Source organism: Nelusetta ayraudi, unplaced genomic scaffold, assembly GCF_046127955.1.
Source record: "Nelusetta ayraudi isolate G7.1 ecotype Tasmania unplaced genomic scaffold, CSIRO-AGI_Nayr_v1 ptg000048l, whole genome shotgun sequence".
In the NCBI taxonomy this organism is placed as follows: Eukaryota; Metazoa; Chordata; class Actinopteri; order Tetraodontiformes; family Monacanthidae; genus Nelusetta; species Nelusetta ayraudi.
This window is the reverse complement of record NW_027466098.1, coordinates 11,375,802-11,397,404: the sequence shown is the minus strand read 5'-3', so window position 1 is coordinate 11,397,404 and position 21,603 is coordinate 11,375,802. Positions and strand designations below refer to the sequence as shown.

Here is a 21,603-nt window from a genome sequence, read left to right as displayed (position 1 = left end):
TACACAGTATTTAATCGAATTATTATTAAAGTAAAAACTGTTTTATTGACAAAGCAACTATTTTCATTATGTTGACTCAAAATTACACTTATTAATACAATTGGGTACGCGGGCACTTTAAGAAGTTTTGATACAAACCGGAAGTGAATCTGCCAAATTTGCAATATCTCTACCACGCATATATAACCATAGAGCGGACTCAGAGCAGCTGTGAAGTTGATCTGCTGTTGCTAGCGTTTTCTCCCCGCCTGGTTGGCATAAACCAAAGTTAGTCAGTTTTTGTTACTTGCGGTACAATGGCCCGTTACGAAGAAGTGAAAGTCCGTGGCTATGAAGAGTTCTGTCAGGCTGTGTCCCAAAGAAGCGGAAAGGATATTTTTGCATATTTCTCTGGCGATAAAGACGCACAGGGACAAAGTTGGTGCCCTGATTGTGTAAAAGGTAATTTAATGCGATTCAGTGTAGAAATTTGCCGTTTGCTGTAGGTGTTTGCTTCTGAAGCAAAATTAAATTACTCTTGTCTGTACAATTATTGTAATGGTTTCATGTGTAGATTATTTGTTTTGTTTTGTTTTGTTTCTTTCTGCACTGCATGCAGTGATTTTTAAACAGCGGTTCGTCTTTTCTTTCAGCTGAGCCAGTCGTAAAAGGAGAGATGAGTCATCTGTCAGAAGGCTCTGTCTTCATTTACTGTCAAGTTGGAGAAAGGACCTAGTGGGTATTTAACTTAGCCACAAAAAAAATAGTCACTTAAAGGACATGCACATCATAAAATCAGAGAGGACATTTTACTATTAAGAACAGTGCTTATGGGAGAATGTGTTTTACAATCAGTGTTGTATCGTTGAAATGCTACTAATTTGATGCATTTAAAGAATAGCTAAACAATGTTTACCTCCAGTTTGATTACAAAAAACAAACAAATACAGATCAATCTGTCCTCCAAATAGATTTTTACAACTATGGAAATATGGAAATATTTGCAGAATTCCGAAAAATAATTTCAGCGATATGTGACATTGGTTAGAGAAAATATCAAATAACATTTGATTTGTCTAATTTTTTGATGTGGTTATGATCTGATAATCTGTTTCTCAATACACTTGTTCACACACTTTACTTGAGAAAAAAAAAAAAAGGTCTTTGTTTTGTTTTGTTTTTTGCCAATGTGCTGAAATCTAATCTTTATCTGTGTCAATTATTGTCATGCTTTAGCTGGAAGGATCCAAACAATGACTTCAAAAAAACACTGAAGCTCACTGGAGTCCCTACTTTGCTCAAATACGGCACAGTAAGAGTTCCTTCTTCACCAAAGTATATAAGTGATTTTAAAATAGTGTTGTATTTACGGCGATCTGTGAAGTAATGATGATGTTCACTAACACGTCGGCCTTGTAAATCTGTTTCAGCCTCAGAAGTTGGTGGAGGAGGAGTGCTTCAAAGCAGATCTGGTTAGGATGATGTTCTCAGAGGACTGATGGACCTTTATAGACTGTTTGCACCACTGTGAGCCTTGAGAGTTCTAAACTTGTAAAAAATAAAAAATAAAAATAAAGGTGACCACCGTTCAGTTTTATAACTGTCAATTCTTACACAAGGTGTGCTTTACTACATAATTTAGATTCAGACATTTCTAATGTTTGTCCCTGGAGTCCAGAGTTTGCAGGATGACTCTAAATTATTATTTTTTTTATAACGTTGTTTAAGTTACGCTAGAAATGATAAATCAATTGCTATTAAGATTTTTGGAAAACGTTTTTCCATAAATCTTAAGTACAAAGAGGCAGTATTTCCCCTTGTAAGCACTAGATGGCGGCACATTCACAACTTCAGCAACTTGGGTTCACGTTCCGAAACGTGCTGCTTTTTTATTGATTTAGAGTGGTCTTGTGAACCCTCTCGTGAACCACCAACAGATAATGTAATTTTAAAATTAAATAAGTACATTGATTTTTTTTTTAAATATATATTTTTATGTACATGCCAGTCTTCGATCCTGCTCAACACGAAAAGACAATGAAAAAAAACACAAGAGGATCAAGTAAGTCGCATATTAAATATAATTGAGCCGCGTTTTCTCCCGGTGACACACTAGAAAGCCGCAGATTACAGTGATTTAGGCCCTCCTCGGTTGTCAGATGTTATGATGAAAGTGCAGCCTGTGCAGGGGGTTGGCTGCTCGGTCGGTGGGTGGAGGTGCGCGCAAACCGCTGTTGCGTTCGAGGAGCTCTAAGCGGAGCGCATTCCTGCACAGCGCTCACAGCGGAGGACGAGCCGCGGTGAAGCACGCGCCGCACCGCACCGCACCGCAACGCAACGCAACAACCGCCTCGCGCAGGGGAAGGGGCACCGGATCTTCACGCAAAAACCCTCAGATTGGAGGTGCCGGGTGTGGGCCGGACGGCGGCGGATTATATGTATTACGGGAGTCTCAGCTGAGGATTTCTTTTTTTTTGTTTTGTTTTTTGACGTTGTGTTCGAGCACCGTCGCTGCGCTGCCGCCGTGATGTCGGGGGAGTTCCTGGTGAGCCTGCTCGGGGAGCGGCTCGTCAACGGCGAGAAAGCCGAGGTGGACGTGCAGTCGCTGGGCGCCAAGCTCTCGCTGGTCGGCCTCTTCTTCGGCTGCAGCCTGAACGCACCGTGCAAGCAGTTCAATGGCAGCCTGTGCGACTTTTACGGCAGGTTCAAAAAGGCGTCCGAGCATAAGGACAAACTGGAAATCGTATTCATCTCCTCCGACCAGGACCAGAAACACTGGCAGGACTTTTTGCAGGAGATGCCGTGGCCCGCGTTACCTTTCAAAGACAGACACAAAAAGGTAAGACGTGGGAGAGCTTATCCGTTTCATCCGCGAAGAGCTTCTTTTTTTTTTTTCCTTCTTCTTCTTCTTTTCTTTTTCATCGCCAGTGGTCTGGAAAGCATCGAGAGAACCCTCTCGTGGGGCCCCCCCTCGCAGTGCACAGGTGTAAATGGTTTAATTTGGGTCATGAATTTTTGTTTCCTCTCATTATTGCCCCCCCCCCCCTTTGATCCCTTGAAACCGCATTTAGTCGACTTCCGCCGGCTTTACATTGTCTGCACGTTAAGTGTACAAACAACAAACAAGGATTTAAGTTTATCGATCGGAAATAATAATAGTTGGATCGCAAACCAAACACCGTCTTCCAGCTTAAACAGATGTGAAAGTGACACCAACACTTGGAGCCGGGGATGATAGTCCATTTATGATTTAACTACATTTTTATCAGGGCAATCTAAACGTAGCAGGCCATGCAACCAATTGACCAGGGAGGAAACTGATTGCACCTTTTTTTCTACACACTCCTTGGGATGAAGTGGTTTAGCTGCACATATTTAAATAAGAGAGAGGAAAAGGTTATTGTCACGGTAACACCTGTCTTTTCTGTTACCCTGATTGCTTTATGCTGGACTGGACACTGAAGGCCTTCTCTTTTTTATAATCCTCACCTCCAGCAGCCAGATTCTATCAACAATGCAGCACTGGAGGATTTCCAGATCATAACCTTCCTTTTTGTTTTCACCCCCTGGTAATCTAAATGAAATCACAAGCCAGCCTTCATTTAATTCCCTAGAATTCATTGTACATAAAGAATAAAACGATTAATAAAAACAGGAAGTTGGTTATTAAATAGTTTATTTTTTTGTTATTTAAAAATTGGTGTTACAATTTTATCCAATGAAATGTTTTGTAGAGAACATCCTATATTATCCAAAAATAAAATGATGGGCAGAGGTTCCTGTCACATAGCACAATGGTATATGCTCACATGTGAGACGCAGGCTTTCTACTTGCATTGTGTTTGCTGCAGGAGAGTATAGAGGCCTGTGTGTTTCTCTTCTTATCTGTTTTTATTTTAAAAATGCATGCATGCATGGCAAGATAATGCTAATTTTGTTTGCATGTTTAAAAGGTCTGTGGATTTTTGATGGGTTGACACGGCGCCTAAAGATGGTTCTGACTCACTGCTTTACATGATTTACTTCACGTGTGATTTTTAGGCAGACATATAATCTGCATCAATAAAAATATGCGAGACCATACTTGCATTTTTTTTTTTTTTCTTATGGTGCCTCGAAACATTTGAGGGAAAGCATCTTGTCTGAAACGATGCATCTGTTCCACCTTTGGCTCGTTCATCCCCTCCTTAAATTCTCTTTGTGCGGATGAGGAATGACACGGTCCGCATCCCTGTCCTGTAAATTCTTCCAGATTGCCCGTGATGATTTCCGTTGCACCTCATAATGAAGTCCAGGCGTGAATAAGGCAGAGAGATGATGGAGGGGGGGTGGACGGGGGGTTGCCTTGTTATTGTCTGGGCCAGAGGCACATCCATTGCCACAGCACATTATTGTGTTATGACTGCTGGAGGAAAATGTGTGTGCCATCAACATAACCATTGTTCACGCTCTGGTCGGCGGTTTGTTTCTCGGCCTGGTGAGAGTGAAAGCAACACGGTTGTTGTGTGTTTGCATGAGGCCTGCGGTCGCAGTCCAGTTTGGATCCCGTCCAGTGTTTGGCATGTGCTCGTCAAATCGTCATAAACACATCCTGGTTCCTTCACCAGGCTGAGTGCAAGCGAGCGTGTTTTTATTATGGGGCATTTGCACATGCGTGCACTCTGTGGGTCGCCTGTCATCGTCTAGTGAATTGATTCTTCTTTTTTTTTTTTTTGCTGCTCGGCATTTAGAGCTGACGAAAAAGATGCAGCTGCACAGTAGCCTTCGACCTTTTAAAATTGTGAGCATGTTGTTTTATTGATTGTGTCTTTGTTTGTGTGCAATAATGAGGTGATTGTTTCCAATTTGGTCAAGCAAGGCATATTTTAATAAAAGCCCAAAATAATGTGGATTCTCAGTCAGCAATGTTCTGTTTATTTATTTAAAATCTATTATCTTCTATTATATTTTCTTATCTAATTGTGCAAATATTGGTTGAATAATTAAAAACAAACAATTAAATGTAGCGAGCTTGCAGCCCTAATTATCTGGCTGTTGTGTGGGCAATTGCTGGCGCTTCTCTTTCTTTTGTTTTTTTGTTTTGTTTTGCAGGTAGGAGTGCGTTAACCAAACAGTGACTCGCATTATTTTTCTAAATCGGAGAGTGTGAAGGAAGCTGGCGCTAGAATCGCTAAGCAGCCTCGCCGAGCGAGGCGGGAGGCTGCTTAGCTGCCGCGCCTTGAGTGTGTATGTTGTAGCTGCGGCGGAGGAGGATCAGAGCGACTCGTGCGCTGCGGTCTGACCTCGTCGGTGAGTGACGCCCGGCCTGCCGGCTGGCTGTGTTGATGCCGTGAGACTTCAGAGACCAAGTGGCTCTTTGTGACCGAGAGCTGGGCTCATCTTCTCCTCCACTGCCTCTCCAAGCCCAACTTTTATTTAAAAAAAACAACAAAAAAACCCCATCACCCTCTGAGTCTCTCCCTCTGCCCTGTGCTCTGCTCACTTGGCTTTCTAACCTCCCTCTGCAACTTTTCTTCTCAGTCATGGCTTTGGAACGTGCAGGAAATGTTTGCTGTGTATTGAAGCGTGGATAATGCACTGAAATAAAAGGTCTTTTTTTTTTTTAAGTGTTCCTTTGCAATGTGAAAACTGCTCTTGTTGATTTGCAACCCACATAAGAGACTGAGCGGCTTTTATAGCGCCTAGGATAATACAGTCTCTTTCTTCCTGTGGGTACATTAAAGAAAAGGTCAGCAGCCTTCTTCCCTTTATTTATTTTTTGACATTTTCCACTCTCCAGACTGGTCAAGGGGTCGACGCAGCCTTTCTTAATGGCACAGAGTTTGTTTTGAGGGAGCCTTGGCTCGCACGTCGTCCGTGAGGGGAGGCCTGCTGCCGGCCAGCTGTCTGACGGCAGCGGCAGCGGTGCCCTCAGCCGGCCGCTGCCTTACAAGGACTCGTTCAGCAGGAGCAAGGAAAGCAAGGGAGTCCGCTGCGAATCCATTCAAAAGCGTTGGCCCGGTGTGACGTGAGAAAAAAAAAAAAAAAGTGGGGGTGGAGGGGATCACATCCCATTGAGAGAAAGGCCTCTTGTTCACTTCCTCGTGGTCGGGGCCCCCAGAGGCAGGACGGCTGCTCGCTGGCTCGGCCCCTCGCCAGACAGCAGCGGAGGGGGCTTCAGAAGAGGGGACCGCGTTTCATCAATACGTCAGTGATCTGCTGAAAAGTGCCAGTAGCTGCTTGACTCCGAGGGCTCCGGAGCCCCGTTTTATCTGCAGGTGATGACTGGCGCTGCTACATCTGTCAGTGTTGCGTTTGAAGCACAATGTGGGCCTAATAAAGGGAGCAGATTGCAGCACGGCCGAGGTCCCCCCGGGAAGACGGGACGGCTGCGAGAACCTCACCTAGATTGAATTTTCAATTTGAGCATTCTGGGTTGTTTTTTTAAATTCTAATCACAGAAAAATCTTGAGTAGTTGCAGTTTGTCTGAGTTGTGTGTTTCAGTGGCTGCCGGGGATTTGTTTTTCACTCCCGCACGCCTGCCTCATAGCTGCTCATTTTTGCGAGGTGACCTCTCTGAGGCCGCTGCCTCGGCCCCGACTTGAAGTGTTGCACGCCTGGCAGCTCCATTGTCTCGCAGCTGCGAGGCCCTGTTGCCGCGCGCCGTGTTTGACAAGGGCTTATGTGAAGAATGTGGGGGCAGGCACCTGCTCCGCTCCACCCGCCCAGAGCCCAGGAGGCATCGGATGTGCGTTCCGCACGTGCGCGAGTGCACGCACGCAGGATACTTGGCACGGTCGAAGAGCACCTTCGAGCTTGCGTCGCCGCCTCTCTTCGCCGTCCATTGTCCCCCCCTTTATTGAAATAAGTGCAATGTTATGAGAGGAGACGGCGCGGACCTGATGGCGGGGGGACCGGTGCTGAGGTTTTGGTTACGCCGGGACGCTGTGCGGGGAACGTTCGCACAGCATGTCCTGTAAAAGCCCATTTCCTCCCCGCAACTCGATCCGTTTCCACTCTGGTTATCTGCACTTTTAAAGACAACACGCGCCGGCTGCGGGGCTGCGACCTCAGTCCGCCGAGAGACGGTTCTCATGCTCCTCCCGGTCCCCTCTCTTCTCTTCTCTTCTCTTCCTGAGGTTTTTCTTCTCCGCTTCCTCCAGTGCCTCCTTGGAAAGTCCGGACATGGAGATAATTGTCGCGGCTAAGTGTCCGCAGGAACCCCCTAACGAGAAGAACAGATGATTCATCTGCTTACGCACGCCGGCCCCAGAGCCAGTTTGCCTCAGACTTTACTGTAACTCCAGTTAGTGCAGCAGGCATTGATTTCATCTTTATTTAAAAAGACCCATTGAGATCAAGACCTTTCACAAGGGTGACCTGGCCAAGAGAGGCAATAGCACAGGTCCACAAATAACGCACAAAATAACGACAATCATAAAATATAAACATTAAAATGAGAGGGCAAATTATTTTAGCAGATAAAGTGCAGGAGTGATGACTTCAGTAGCAAGTATGGAAAAAAAGAAATTCAGTAATAATTTAAAAACTCCTGCACAGGGCAGCATGCGATCGCTCGGCATCAAACGCAAACTCCTGAAGACCAACTATTTTTGCACGCACATGGTTTCAGTTCGTCAACCCATAAATCTGCTTTATCTTCATATTTCTAATGTTGCGTCACGTCTGCGAGGGCTCCGTCTCTCTCTCCTGCTCTCTGAAGTGAGAACATCCTAGGTGGGTTATCGCGCCGGGGACCCTCCCCCACTCCATCCTCCATCCCCTGCTCTCTAATTGGCCCTCGCTGCAGCTCAGCCACTCTCCCCGACATAATAACAGCAAAGACGCCCCGGGGGCATCCTGCCATCCAGAGCCGTCTTTTGTCCCGCCTTTGTTATCTCTCCCAGATTGAATGTTTCTTCTCTTTTTGAATACCGAGCCCCCCCCCCCACACACACACACAACCATCTCACCTTATCATCATCATCATCGTCACCGCTGATCATATTACCTCCGCTAAATGAAATTGACAGTGATGGATGGACTTGAGCCAGTTCTAGCCCTTTGCGAAATTCCAAACGAGATCCGCCGCAAGTAGGTGAAAAGGATCTCCGTTCGAGCGAGCGAGCGAGTGAGTGAGTGAGTGAGTGGCCGCGTTGATTGATGGAAATTTATTCATAGTGTGAAAATGCCGGCGTGGAGGACGATAACCCCTCACACTCCTCGTGGCCACCAACACCCCAAAGATGGCAGGCGCCGGTGTTGTGCATGAGCCATAGCCACAGCCGTAGCCACTCCCCCCACCCCACCTGATTTTTTTTTTTTTTTTTTTTTTTTTTAATGTGAGTGGACATGCTCCTGCAGCTTCATGCTTCTGTCTGAAAAGTGGCTCCATGCATGAAGGGAGCCACTGTCTCTTCACGCTGCACGGCCCCGCTGGCACCGGCCCTACTGTCCAGCCCTCGCTCGCTGCAGGGGGATTTATTCATTTGTTGATTTTGTAAAGCGAGTGGCAAACAAGGCCCTCCCCGCTGACGGCGCGAGGCGGTGAGAATTACTTTATCTGAAAGCAAATGTGCAGCGTCAAATTATGCTTTGGTTGAAAATTTCCCCGTTTACAGACTCTAAAAGAGAGTAATAAAGTGACTGAATCAGACTCTTTGTCTGGATCAGCATCAAATATGTAATCCCCCCTTGGCTTATGCCTCCATAGAAATTACTTTGAAAAACCACAAAGGAGTTTTTTTTTTGTTTTTTTTTTTCTCGCTGATTTCAGAAGTATATCAAACATTCAGTCTAAATTTAAACAAGCGACGTGAGATAGAATTAAAAAAAAGAAGAGCTGTTTGAAACATGTTCAATCTGCTAAAAGCTCGTCGCAGTTACAGCTCACTGCGGTCCAGATAAGAGCCATGGATAAGCGTTTTGAGCATTTTACTGCAATAATAAACTAAAGCTAATGAAATGGCTTACAGAGCAGTTTGGAACATCCTGCTGGCCCCTCCAATTGAACTGGGAATACAGGGGTCACGTGGTTCATCTGAACTTCTTCACACTTCTCTGCAGTGAAGCGTGACGAGTGCTGCCCGCGTCTCAGTGCTTCCAAAATGTTATGACTGTCTGGCCAAAAAAAGAAGGGGAAAAAAAAAGAAAAGGTCGACTTTACATGAACTGTTGCACTGTGTCGCGAGGTCGGAGCCAGTGCTTTGCTTATTTATGTTTTTTCCAGCAGCCGAGGGAAGAGTTGACCGTATGTGCATCCACTCAGACTCCTTGGGGCTGCGCCGGCCTCCATATACCTGCATGGGAAAGCAGCATCCAGCTCTGGTCTTGCGGTAATTAAAAGACAGACATGCTGTTAGAGCCGAGGGCACCGCCGAGTGAATCTTATCGACTGTCACTCAAATTGCGGCGTGTGGTTTCTAATGCTCTTGATTGACACGTGGAACCGCCGCCGTTGCACAGTGCCAGGGCGGAGTTGTAGGGTTCTGTTTTCAACCTTATAGAAAAGCAGGAGTGGAGGGTTGGGGGTAGCAGCAGCTGGTTGGCTTAGCATTAGCCTCAGCGCTAACGCGGCCTCTGCAGGGATGGTGGAATTCGCTTACCGGGAACTCCCATCCTGGCTAATTAATTCTGCTTGTCTCTTAATTTTAACTTGGCACACCAGATGGGACACTTTGCGATTCACTGGGATTTAGCTCACTTAACCATCTGTTACTGCAGCATTTGGCAAAGGGAGCCAAAACTCAAACGTGGTTGGGCAAACCATCTGTCAGTCACGTTCAAGCGGACCAATAAAAACTTGTTGCTGATACTTTAGCCACAACCAGCAGGGAGTAAAAGTGGCAATTTGCTTTCGACTAAGAAAAGCCCTCAGTGCCATGTTTTCCTTCTTCTTTTAATGCCATCCTAATCTGACAAGCATCTGCACGAACCTCGAGTGGTACTTGTGGTGTCTTCTTCTTCTGGTTCGTCTTACTTGGTTTGTAAGAGCACTTTGGAAAAGTTGCTTTTGGCTTTCTTTGCAACTTATAAACTTTCTTGTGCCCCCCCGTCTCTTTATACACAAAGGCAGAAAGCCGCTGGTTATGCAATCCATGGAAAATCGAAAATGCTTTCTATTCGACTTTGGCACGACGGATGAGCCGGGTTTCAAAATCGGAGGGATCCATCTGCCCCAGAAGGCTATTGTAATTTCATTTTGCCGTGTTTGGATTTGTGCAAGTGGCTTTTCGAGCACAGCTAGCTGGATGCGAGCGCTAGCTAATTGGATTTTTCTTTGCCAGTATCTCGGCGGTGCGTTCTTATAACAGCCTGTCAAGATTCGCATGCGCTGACACACCCGCCAACCCCAGTCACTCGGCAGTGGGCAGAATGAAGATGTTTATTTGGACCACTGGGGCAATTTAAAGGAATAATGAAATCCAGATACGGTAATTTGTCACAGTTCAAACAGCCTTTGTCACACAGTCTTCTTTTTTCACTTTTATAGATCATACATGTTTTTAATGGCTCATAAAAATGGGAGGTTTTAATCCTCCTTAAGCTTAGATGGTCTCATCTTTTTTTGCGACGCTTTTTAGAGGGCTGTTATTGCCTGTCAGGATAATGAGCCAGCTGAGGATTTATTATATGTGTAATGAGGTTGGAAGCCACCAGAACAGACGATTTCTCATAAGACAGAGTCAGCTGTTTACGCTCACTGTGTTTTTCTAGTTTTGCCCAAAAACGTGCGGCTGGTAACAACAACAACAACAACAACAACAACAACAACAGCAACAAATACTTGCTGTCCGATGAGGTGACCAAAAAAAATCCTCGGCCTCATCCATGAATAAAATCCCTCACCCGAATCCAAAAATGGACATGATAAATTGCTAGTTACCAGGACTACTGCTGTTGTGTCTGGTTTGTAACTTCCACGACTCCGTGTATGAACTATACTGGTTTTGTTTGTCTGCTTCCACCATTTGATGGAAGCGCTGCACATCTGCAGCGAATTTACAGTTTTTGACTGCGAGTGTATCGCTTGACATCTCTGCAGCAACACGCTCCTCGGCTCAAATTCCAGATTTGCGGACTGCATCTGCTTGTCGAAATAGATGCGCCGATATCCCTCTCGTCGAGTTTGAGCTCGCCAAAGTCACGTGTCTCATCATAAGAACAATAACAGCCATTAAGGTCACCAGTGGCTAAGTCGGTGGGGAAAACAAATAATGATGCTGCTGCAGCGTTGTGACCTATAGTAGCTCAATTGGGTAGTTTTAAAGTAGGTTTTTTTCCCCCCCCTCCTCAATAATAATGAGGCTAACAATGAGGCTAAAAACTTGTGGGAAAAAGGCTGTTAAATTAGACAAGTCACTGTGCTGCGCTAATTACAATTCTCCAAATAACAATCCACCAATTTGTTACCGGCAACGACAGGCGAGGAGTCTGGTGCCAAGAAATGTCACATTATCACATTAAAGGGGCAGTACATTGAATAGAGGGCACATATTAGCTGAGGAAAGCACTGGGAATGTCATACTATGTTCATTAGTATTGGCTTAAAGTTAATTAGTTGCAACAATTATAACAATGTCAAGACACAGAGGAGTTTAGCAAAACCCTCAAAAGTTGTGGGTTGTGAATCCAAAACAGCGACTTAACGGATTCGTCTAAACAGATGTTTTAACGCAATTGTTGGTAAATGCTTTCAGGCACTTGCACACATTGTTACCCTTAAGCCCGGAGTACAGTCATTTCTTTCCGACCGTGAGCTTTTTTTATTGGGTTTTTTCAGACCGTAGCGTGGAGTCCAAACCGATTGTTCACTCCAGCCAAGGAATCGCACGCAGCCCGCGCAACAGCGACTCGCCATCGGCCAGATGACGACCTGACCACCGGTGGTCCGCGTGTTGCCGTCGGCAGTTCTGCTGACGTGATGAGAGTAAGAAGCCGTGCCACCGCAGCCGCCGATCACTCTGAAAGCGCAATCGGGGGAAGTTGCAGCGCCCGCGTTCGTGCCTTGAGTGTTTCCTGCCTTTTGGGGATGTTCAAAGTTCATCTGCAGTCACGTCCAATTACGAGAAAAGAAGGGGGTGGGGGGTGGGGAGGGGGGGAATACATTCGCAGTTCCTCGCGTGACTATTCCCGGCCCGTACCGTGCCTCTGAGTCAAGAGCTGTGTCGGAAAAGCCTCTCACGACACAGAGAGGCCGACCCCCTGCTGAGGCTGCGCCGCCGCTCCACTTCTTCCTCTGTTGGGGGGGTGGAGGGGGGCTAATCGCTGTTTTGATTCGTCTTTTTTGACCCAATCTGCTCGCACACGGCACCCATCCCACAGCCATGTTGCATTAAAGGGTTTATCAGCTTAAGCCTGTTGTAAAGGAGCGCCAGAGGTCTCATCTTTTCTCTCAGGAGCGCGGGCAGCCCTCGGACACAAGTACACAAGCAATTAGAGACGCTGGGGGGGCCTCAAAGAGAGATTACTGGCACACAGAGATGTGGTCGGCTTCTTTCTTGTCCGGCACATTGTTCCGGCCGGCCTGAAACACACGCTGATTGGTGCCGGGGAGGAGGACGGCGCTGAATGCAGCCAAGGGACTGAGGGAAAACTGGAATGGCCGAGTCGGCGCACGCAGCATCCAGTTGTGCAGTGCAATTAGTGTTTTCTCTCCACGCCGATGAGACTTAGTCTCTCTCCCTGATGCACAGTGGCAGCGGCAACATTTTCCTTACTGATGTTCTAGTGTTTATCCCTTTTTTCCGCCCGGGTCTCTTGCTGTGGCATATTTTCCGCTCCACTGTGCACATTTGCTTGGTTATATTCTCCATTGCTTTTTTTTTCATTTGTTTTTTATTTCAATGGTTTTAAGTCAAAACGGTGTGTGCTTTTCCAGCTACAAGTTGCTGTTCAAATGGTGTGCACGAAAGCTGACTGCAGCTCTTTGTTTTGTCAAGTTTGAAAACTCGGTCTGAAAGACGGCTTCACAGGTTCCTACCATCTATTCTAAATATGAAAGCTAATATTTCCTTTTCGCACCGTCAAAGACAACACAACCCTCTGAGATCTTATCTTCCGAGTCCAAGTAATTATCTTAATTGCCTCTTGCTATCTGAGCTCTAGTTTCAAATGAAACTCAACACAGCTGTCATGATTTTGTTTGTGTTTTTTAATCTCCAATCACTTTTGCCCTCCAGTGTGTCACTCACCTGTTTGTTTTGCAACAGTGGGAAAAAGCCAACTATTTATCCCGCTAACCTTGGAGGAAAAGGAAAACCTTACTTGCACGATTATGCATAATGCATGTTTGCTCAATTTCAAGCACACCTTCTTTGTTTGTATGGCTCTTCATATACAGTAAGGTTTGCCCAACACTGATGTAATGGAGGACACGGTGCTTGTTGGTGGTTTGTCTGCTTTGACTTGGATCTAAAAGTGGAAAGATCATAATTCGTTAGCCTAATAGCATAGTCGCTTAAGTCATATTTGAGCGTTTTCAGAAAACAAGAAAAAGCGATTTTTTTTAGCAAATTTAGCACATTGGTATTTTTTTTCCAGGTATCACAATTTGGCCAAAAGATGACTTAGGCAATTATGCTATTAGGCTAACAAATTGTTCGTTCTCTCTGTTGTTCGTGTTTTCTTTCTTTGTTGTGAGGTACTTTGAGCTGCTCTTTGTATGAAAAGTGCCATACAAATAAAGTTTAAAGTTATGGCATTAAGCATTATGTTGCGTTGTTTTGATCCCGTCACGGGCGTCTCAGTTCTCCGAGACTCAAACTGGGCGACGGGCTCATTTCCATCCTGGGCTGCACAATCTCAAAGTGTGCGTCCCTTCCCGCTGGTGTTCTTGGTGAGGTGTGAGGTGGAGCTGGGAGGCTGGATGCGTGGGAGTGGATAAATACAGCAGAAATACTAGAGCCTCCCTCGGCTCCGCTGCTCACCCACTGTGTCACTCGCCACCTGCTCATTTGACAGCAGCGCTGCAGCAGGTGTGCGTTTTAAGTCGAATGGTAGCGGCTCCCGCAGTCTGCCGCTGAGAGGCAACTCGCTTTTTTTTTTTTTTTGTGCTAAAGGTGGAATAGAATACACAAGCCTCTTTTAACGGTTCGCTTTTGCACTCACAGCCACGTCCCCCAACTGAAAAGTACAAAGCAATGGGGAGGGGAGAAACCAGATGAAGGTTTCAAGAGTGGAATGCCTGTTTCTGCCAAGTGGAGTACCTGCTCCCATCTTTTTTTCATCTGTTATATAATTATGCATCAAAAAGGAGGTATTTATTATGGGTTTTTTTTTTGGTTTTCTTTCTCCGTTCACACATGGGTTCAATTAGATGTTGCACATCATGTTGGTTAGGTTTCTGGTTTCAGGTAGGGTCTGACCGAGGTTGTAATTTTAGGGTCCGTATAAGGGGCAATAAAGGAAGGGGGAATAAATCTGATAGCATTTCCGTGGTCATCTTTTGAAATCTTAGCTCTGTCTGCCATCTGCGCTGCCCACATCTCAATTAATGGCCTGGCAGACCTGACGTGACGTTCGCTCTGTCTGACTTTTCTTGTTGCACAACTGCTCATTTTAATAAAACGTGACGTTGGTTTATGTGGCTCACAGCCTGTATGCCTTGCGCTGCTCCACAGTGGTAACATGAGTCAAAGGGACGTTGTTTTCTTGGCTGCAGCCGCGGTTGCACGTGGCATGCTTGACACTTGGCATTTTCCGCAAATGGTGACGGCTGCTCGTCATGCATTCCGCGCTGGTTAATTCCATGCAAGACCAGTGCAGGGTGAACAGAGTGAAGCACGTCAGAAACGCACCGTCGGTGTTGTGACGTGTCGGCGCTCTTGGAGGTGATCGGCAAACATTGGCTGTATTATCTGCCTGGAGCTTGCCTGGAGCTTGTGTCAGGGGATTTTGTGGTGCATGTGAGCTTAAACTGCTTCATTTGTGAAGATGCTCATGAATGCTGCTCTAGAAATTCCTTGAGTTGAGGAACCTTGGGACGTGAGACATTCAGGGACCGACCTCTAACCAGTTGGAGGTTATGTTATTTCAATGCATGCTCCATTGCTTCAATGTGGAGATTTGTCTCAATCTTGCTCCGTCCAAAAATGTAAATTTTTGCAAAAGTCTGAGGTCAGGATCCAATTGCGAATGGCCTTATTCCTTGGCAGGATCATGCAGCTGAAGAAGTTGGTGTTGCACTGCAGAATGCACACTTTGGCCCAACCACCTAAAGCCTGGAAGTTATCTTCACCTTCTTTGTGGCTTCACCTTAGCGCCATGTAGCTCTCCAGGAGTTTGCTGTCCAACCACGGCGAGATTGGGCGGAACAGAGACGCGAACTTTGTCAGCGCAAATCGTTCAAAAGGGATGAAATAGGCAGTAAAAAAAAATATCTGCCGGCCGTCGAATCCCTCGCAGGTGATTTACGTAACTCTGCCTTTACTCAGTTGGACGTCGTCATGCTTGAGAGGCTTTTAGAGGGTGAGGAATACCGTCTGCTTGTGTTGTGGTGGGAGAAAAATATGAGGGGAGGGACCAACCTCGCAGTTGGCTGGAGATCTTTTCATGATGTATACTGTAATTATTCTCTAATCACAGGCTGTGGCGCAGGATCGCAAAATATCATGGCAGCTTTCTTTTTTTTTGTTTTTACATTAATCATGTTAGCAGGCTGTTACCTGTGATCTCCCCCCCCCCCCCCCGTCCCCCCGAAGCTGCAGTCACTCCCGAAGGGCAGAAGTGATGGATTTGAAGCCACAAAGAATAGAACAAGGCGATACTCGGGGAATAAAGTTGGGGGGGGGGGGGGGGGGGGGAGCCTAGCTGGCCGCACATTCTCTCACTGCTTTCCAAGCCGCCCTTTTTTAACAACTCCTTCCTTTATCCAGCCTCAGAATAGGAAGCGCAGCCAAGTTAAATATCTGGCGACGCTTCAAAAGCTCAGAGTGCAACAGGAAGCAGGCGGCTCATGGAAGTTTGTTCCACCTTTTTTTTCTTTCTTTCTTTCTTTCTTTCTTTTCAAACGCACGGCCGCGTGAAGCACGCTGAAGTATCAGGTTAACGCCGACCCTGGACTTCCTCAGTCGTCGCAAAATTTGATTGTATGCTCAAATTTGGCACCAGGAGAGGGCCTTGAATCTTTTAGGGATAAAGCTCTGCAGCGCTGCAAAATAAATATTTAAAACCTTTTGTCTAAAATAGAAATAACACAAGTGTATTTGTGGAACACACACACACACACAGAGACACCACAAGCACAGGTTCATAGCTTTCAAGTCTGTGTTTTTTCCTTTCTTGTTTTCCAGCCTCTTATCCAGGGTGGTCTTTTTGCCGGTCTTTGTTGCTTATCTGCTTTCCTTTGCAAAGGTATCACAGGCAGCCCGGCAACTGTGGAGTTTCCTTGATTTAGTCACGGCGTCGGCAAAAAGGGTGGAAGTGAACAATCGGTCAATTAATCCGTCTGATCCTGATCTGGACTCGTAGTAGCCGCATACTCGTATTCGCATGCTTTGTTCGTCGCTGTCAGAGGAAAATATTCTGGTGGTTTCATGTGGGTGGGGGGTGGTGGTTATTGGTTATTGTCATTTGTGTCATCGTGGCATCGCGTCTGCAGTTTGAGCGAAAACGAAGACAAAACGGTGCCGCAGTTCTGGCCTCCGTGTTCGCCAAGCGGCGGAGCGTGAGCAGCTGGAGGAGGAGGACGCTGGCGCGGAGACTGACGTAATCGTCGCCGCCATCGCGCCAAACGTAGCCAGCGCTGCAAAACTCTCAAGTCGTTTATGTTTAGCTCTCGATGGCGAGCCGCGACTCCGAGTGAGGACTTTCATTCCGGAGGACCTTGAGAAATCGGTGCACTTGCAGTGTTGTTTTTTTTTTTAATAGACACCCCCCACCCCCCCGGCAGCAGTGTCCACTGTCCTCTTCCCATCAACGCGCACGCTCACTCGCACGCATACACACACAAGAAAAGAGGCAGAACAGGCAAACTGGGTCAGCTCTCTATTTATGCCACACATGTGTCTCCTCCTCTACCTCCACTACTCACTTTTTTTTTTTTTTTTTTAAAGCATACCCTCATTCTGTTGGTATTCGCCACTTGAAAGAAGTTTTTATTCCGTGTTCTGACCGTTTAATTAAAAAAAATTGTAATTGCACAGTGGGCAGACTTGATTCTTTAAGAATGAATCACAAACCCAAAAAACGAGTAGCGGTAAACGCCAATGACGCCAATGCAGAAGTGACTGCTAAGAAAAGTGCATTGTTTGCTGGATTTTGTTTCTGAGGTCCCACCTTTATTTTGAATGGTGAAAAAAAAATTAAAAGCGGAACAGTTTCAATATTTGTATACTTGGGCATTCCATTTTGAATCGCGTTCCTCAGAAAGTGGCCGTCGTAAAGTCTGTTAACCTGCAAGCAGCACTCTGGCCAAATAGAGAATTCCTTCTTTTAATGTTTAACCTTCATGGGTGGAGGTTTGGGGTTGAGGAGGGGGTGTTTCTATGGAAACCTGTCGCTCAATGTGGATACAAATTGTGAAAAGGTTTTCATGGCCCTTTTTTTTTCCCCTTCAAATGTGTAACAAAAGAGAATGACAACAACAACTGTCCCACATCTGCAGCGGCACCAGCAAATTCAGCGTCCGTGGTCCCGGCTGAAGGTCTTTCTACATAATTGCATTCGCAGGCACGGTGGAATTTTTTATTATTATTTTTTTTTTGCCTCTCGGCTACATCCTCCTGACCAGCCATTTCCCCCGACGAGCAGCACTCTGTCATCTCAGCCTGCCAGACGCAGCCGCTGAAAATGGAAACCCTCCAACAAGCCAGTCTGTTTGGTCCAAATGATGCTAAACACGCCGTTCATTTTCGATGCGGCGCCGCTCCTGTGATACGGTTCATTTCTGCGCACTAGCATGCATTCCGCCGATTGCCCGCCGTAATCCTCCCATAAATTTGTGTGTGCAGATGGCGACGTGAGCGCCGGAGTCATTTCAGTGATTATAGCCCGTTGACGGCTCTCTGTGCAGGCCAGTGTCTCGCAGCTTCCTGTTATTCAGCCTGAAGGCCACACTGTGTGTGTGTGTGTGTGTGTGTGTGTGTGTGTGTGTGTGTGTGTGTGTGTGTGTGTGTGTGTGTGTGTGTGTGTGTGTGTGTGTGTGTGTGTGTGTGTCTTCCTGCGCTCTTTCTCAGGCTCCAACAATAGGTCCCCTCATCGCCGGCCCCCTTGTAATCCCTTTTTTATTTTTTATTTTTTTTTCAAACCTTCCCTCGGACCTTTTCCTCCCTCCAGTCCTCTGCAACAGGCTCCCCTAATCCGCCAGCCAACCTGCTGGGTTTGCATGAGCCAACATGCTGACCATGTCTGACAATCCTTTAAAGATCCCATTCTGCACCCAGTTCATTATTTTTGTTGCGTCTCGGGCCACTTAGCCCTCTGTTTGCACATCTCCTACAAAAAGCTTGGTGTTAAACTTCCTGTTTGAGTCTTGGCGGGTTGCAAGCAGGACTCAGAGGACGGAACAACCACCTGGCCGGGAGTGATGCGATTTATCTTGGAAACACAGTGTCTCCTGTGACATCACAAAGGGCTTCTTTATAGAACTTTTTGTTTTAGCACAGCACACACACTCTGACAAGTGGAGCCAGCGAAAGGAAATGATAGACTTTTCTTTAGGACACGTAGATATACACTGTGTGTGTGTGTGTGTGTGTGTGTGTGTGTGTGTGTGTGTGTGTGTGTGTGTGTGTGTGTGTGTGTGTGTGCACATGCGCCTGAACAGCAACGGCGCCGCTCCTTCTCACTCACCTCCCGTTACGACAACGACGTGATGGACGCTGTAAAGGCTCCACTTCAGGCTGAAGTGTTTTTTGCCGCGACATTGTTCATCGCCATCTTTGATGTCGCTTGCTTGTTCGACACGGCGCCTTCGCTGAGCAGACTACAGTGGCCTGACAGACGGAGGTGAAGGGAAAGGAAGTGCGTGCGACAGTAGCTGCTTTTCCACTGCAGGTTTTTCCGCGAAATAAAAGCGATGTTTCTAAAATTTCGACCAAGTACAATTGCGATTTGCAGGTGTTTCCATTGAATTGTGCGAAGCGCATAAGCCGCAATTCTCGTAAAATCTCGTCTCGCGGGATTTAATTCGTTTAAAATCTCATCCCGCGAGATTTACGAGAATTACGTTTGCTTTACGTTTGGGTTTTTTGAATTTTAGGCATTTCCATTAGCAGGTTTTTATTGCGATATTTAGGTTCTGCTCTTTTCCTTTTCAGGAAATGTTTTGTCTCATCTTTCCTCGTGTTGCCTTTAGAGTCTGGTTTTGTCTAAATCGATAGTATATATTTATTTTTTATCCTCACAGTACGAGTTCCATGTGTGTCTGTACGTGATCGCCAGAGATGGTCCGCATGTGGACATTCTGTTAGTGTTACTGGCAGCAGTTTAAGATGAAGCCTCTCAACCCAGCTGAAGCTCGTTATCAGGCAGGGGAGGTCAGCTGATCTTTTATTCCTTTCAAACGAGTCGCTCCCTCCTTCACTACAACGCTAACAAAGCAGCTTTATTGATGTAAAAAAAAAAAGTAATTATTTAGCCCTTTATCCCTTCATGCAACAAACAGCCCTTTTTTTTTTTTTTTTCTTCAATCAAATGGCAAGTGACGCGTGGTAATTGTAGATCAAGGCTGGGCGCTGGGGAGCGGGACGGTTGTTGGAGGAGGGGGGTGGGGGGGGTGCTGGCACTCGATTTCAGGCGCTGGCTGTTGGCCGCCCCGGACCACTGATGTGTTGCCCGCCAACGCAACTCAAGACTCGGCCCCCGCCGACACCTTTTTGAGGCGGGTCGGCTCCAGCCAATGCCGACGGCTGCTCTTTTCATTTCAGCCTTCACCAAGGGAGCCCTGCCCTCTGGCCCCCTCCCCACACCCAGGGGAGGGGCAGGGGTGTTGCGACGAGCGCCATCGTCGCTCAAAGTCAAGTGAGAGCGAGCGCTGGAGGAGGGCCTGAAAGGCAGTGACACTTCAGAAAGCCACTTCAAACAAACAATCAGAGCGAGGGGGGGGGGGTGCGGCGAAGGCGCTTAAAGGAGGTTACGGAGCCCGAGACGCCAGCGATCATTAGCAGGCGTTCGGGGGCGGCGGCGAATCAAAGGCCACCACAGGCGGGGTTCCAGCCAGGTGACGCAAAGGAACCGGAGAATGTGTGTGTGTGATGTTGACGAGGAGCCGGAACGCCGGGCTCGACCGAGCAACGGAGAGGCGCCTCATCAGCTCCCGCGGAGCCGCTCAAATTTATGCAAAGCTCTCTCGACAGGCCTTGTTAAGCATCAATACTGCACTCTTAACGCTGAGATTTGTTTTATTGCGGGTCATTACCGCCGACGGTCCCGGCTTACAATGCTTACCCCGCCCCCACCCGCTTTTTCTTATTTCAGAATTCTTCCCAGCGTCCGTTTCTTTGCAAAGGGATGATGGAATATTCATATTTTACCTCGCCGTTTACAGCGTTCTCAGTTTGCCATGGTTACCTCCGTTTTCCGCTCTGGAATCGCACAGCTGGAATTAAAGCTGCTGCTGCAACCGACACTAAAGGATGGATCTTTCATCATCATCATCATCATCATCATAAACAGATGCCTGCAGTTGGAAGGCGCGGCTCGCTTTATGTTGTGCACAGCTGCAATCATCCGAGGAGGGTATAAATCCTCATCACCCTGACGCGCAACCTGATGATCTTTCCAACAATATGGAGTCGGGATTGTTTACCACCCGTGTTTACTTCAAGTCACGTTTCTAACAACCTGGCAAGAAACCAAAAACGGATGAATCAAATGAGCAAAGGATCAGACTGATGAGCACCGATCTTTTCTTCAGTCCCCGTGCACAGCCGAGTCGCACACGTTGCGCGTCTCGCCTCAAAATCAATTCGTTTTTCCCACTGCTCGCCGCTCGTACTCCTAGATTTTATTAGCAGAATGAAAGGGATCTTTGAGCCACTCTGCTAAATCTGGCCTATGTGCTGCTCATCTGGACCCAATGGAACGCAGCTCCTCAGCAATTAGGCAGCTGTTTGGAATTAATCAGATAAACCTCGACAGTGACTTAGCACGATGTTTTAGTCAAAAAGAAAAAGCTGAGATTTTTTTTATGGCATGAAGGCACTTAGTCGCGTTCATGTTCTAAATGGTGCAAAGTAGGGTATGTCTTTTAAACCCGTATGCTGACTAATGCTGGATCAGTGCAGTTGAGGCGCCACGTGGCATGACAGTCGCAGCTTGTTCTTGCCACTGTGTTGGCCTCTGGGAGAACTCGGTCACCAGCTTGACTGAACCGACTGGGACTTTTTCTCTTTTTAGAACAGATTTGTTCTGCCTAAATTACAAACTGTCTCAACTAAGATCCACGTGAGGACCAGCTGCCCAATGGGTTTTACAATGGATTTTGTTGTTACTGGCCAATTTCAGTTTAACATTTTTTGAATTTTCAATTTCGATTTTCTGTTTCTATGAAAATAACACAGAATGCAGTCTACCTGTTGGACAAATGCTAGATTGTCTACTTGAAATATTTTTTTTTTAGTCTGTTCACTTCCTCTTGGACAGGAAATTTAAACGTTGCAGAATATAATGTCTTGCTAACGTTCAACCTCATCTTCAAGCAA

General features: G+C 46.5%; 2 protein-coding genes across 2 annotated transcripts in view; both read left to right on the top strand.

The window, feature by feature from the left end:
• Positions 1–184: 184 nt before the first annotated feature.
• On the top strand, positions 185–1,579 carry txndc17 (thioredoxin domain containing 17). Its single transcript, XM_076035710.1, has 4 exons — positions 185–441; positions 633–714; positions 1,216–1,291; positions 1,410–1,579. The coding sequence occupies exons 1-4, from the start codon at positions 297–299 to the stop codon at positions 1,476–1,478; spliced, it is 372 nt and encodes a 123-aa protein (XP_075891825.1). The 5' UTR covers positions 185–296; the 3' UTR covers positions 1,479–1,579.
• Positions 1,580–2,179: 600 nt separating this feature from the next.
• Positions 2,180–21,603, top strand: part of nxn (nucleoredoxin) — a 55,179-nt gene continuing 35,755 nt past the window's right edge. Inside the window, exon 1 of the mRNA XM_076036341.1 lies at positions 2,180–2,818. Within this exon, the coding sequence (XP_075892456.1) occupies positions 2,507–2,818 (312 nt within the window). The 5' untranslated portion in view covers positions 2,180–2,506. The remainder of the gene's footprint in view (positions 2,819–21,603) is intronic.

Coding starts and splice junctions, on each gene's coding strand:
- txndc17 (XM_076035710.1), top strand. CDS start 297: ATGGCCCGTTACGAAGAAGTGAAAGTCCGTGGCTATGAAGAGTTCTGT. Junction 442..632: donor GTGCCCTGATTGTGTAAAAG/GTAATTTAATGC, acceptor CTTTTCTTTCAG/CTGAGCCAGTCGTAAAAGGA. Junction 715..1,215: donor CAAGTTGGAGAAAGGACCTA/GTGGGTATTTAA, acceptor GTCATGCTTTAG/CTGGAAGGATCCAAACAATG.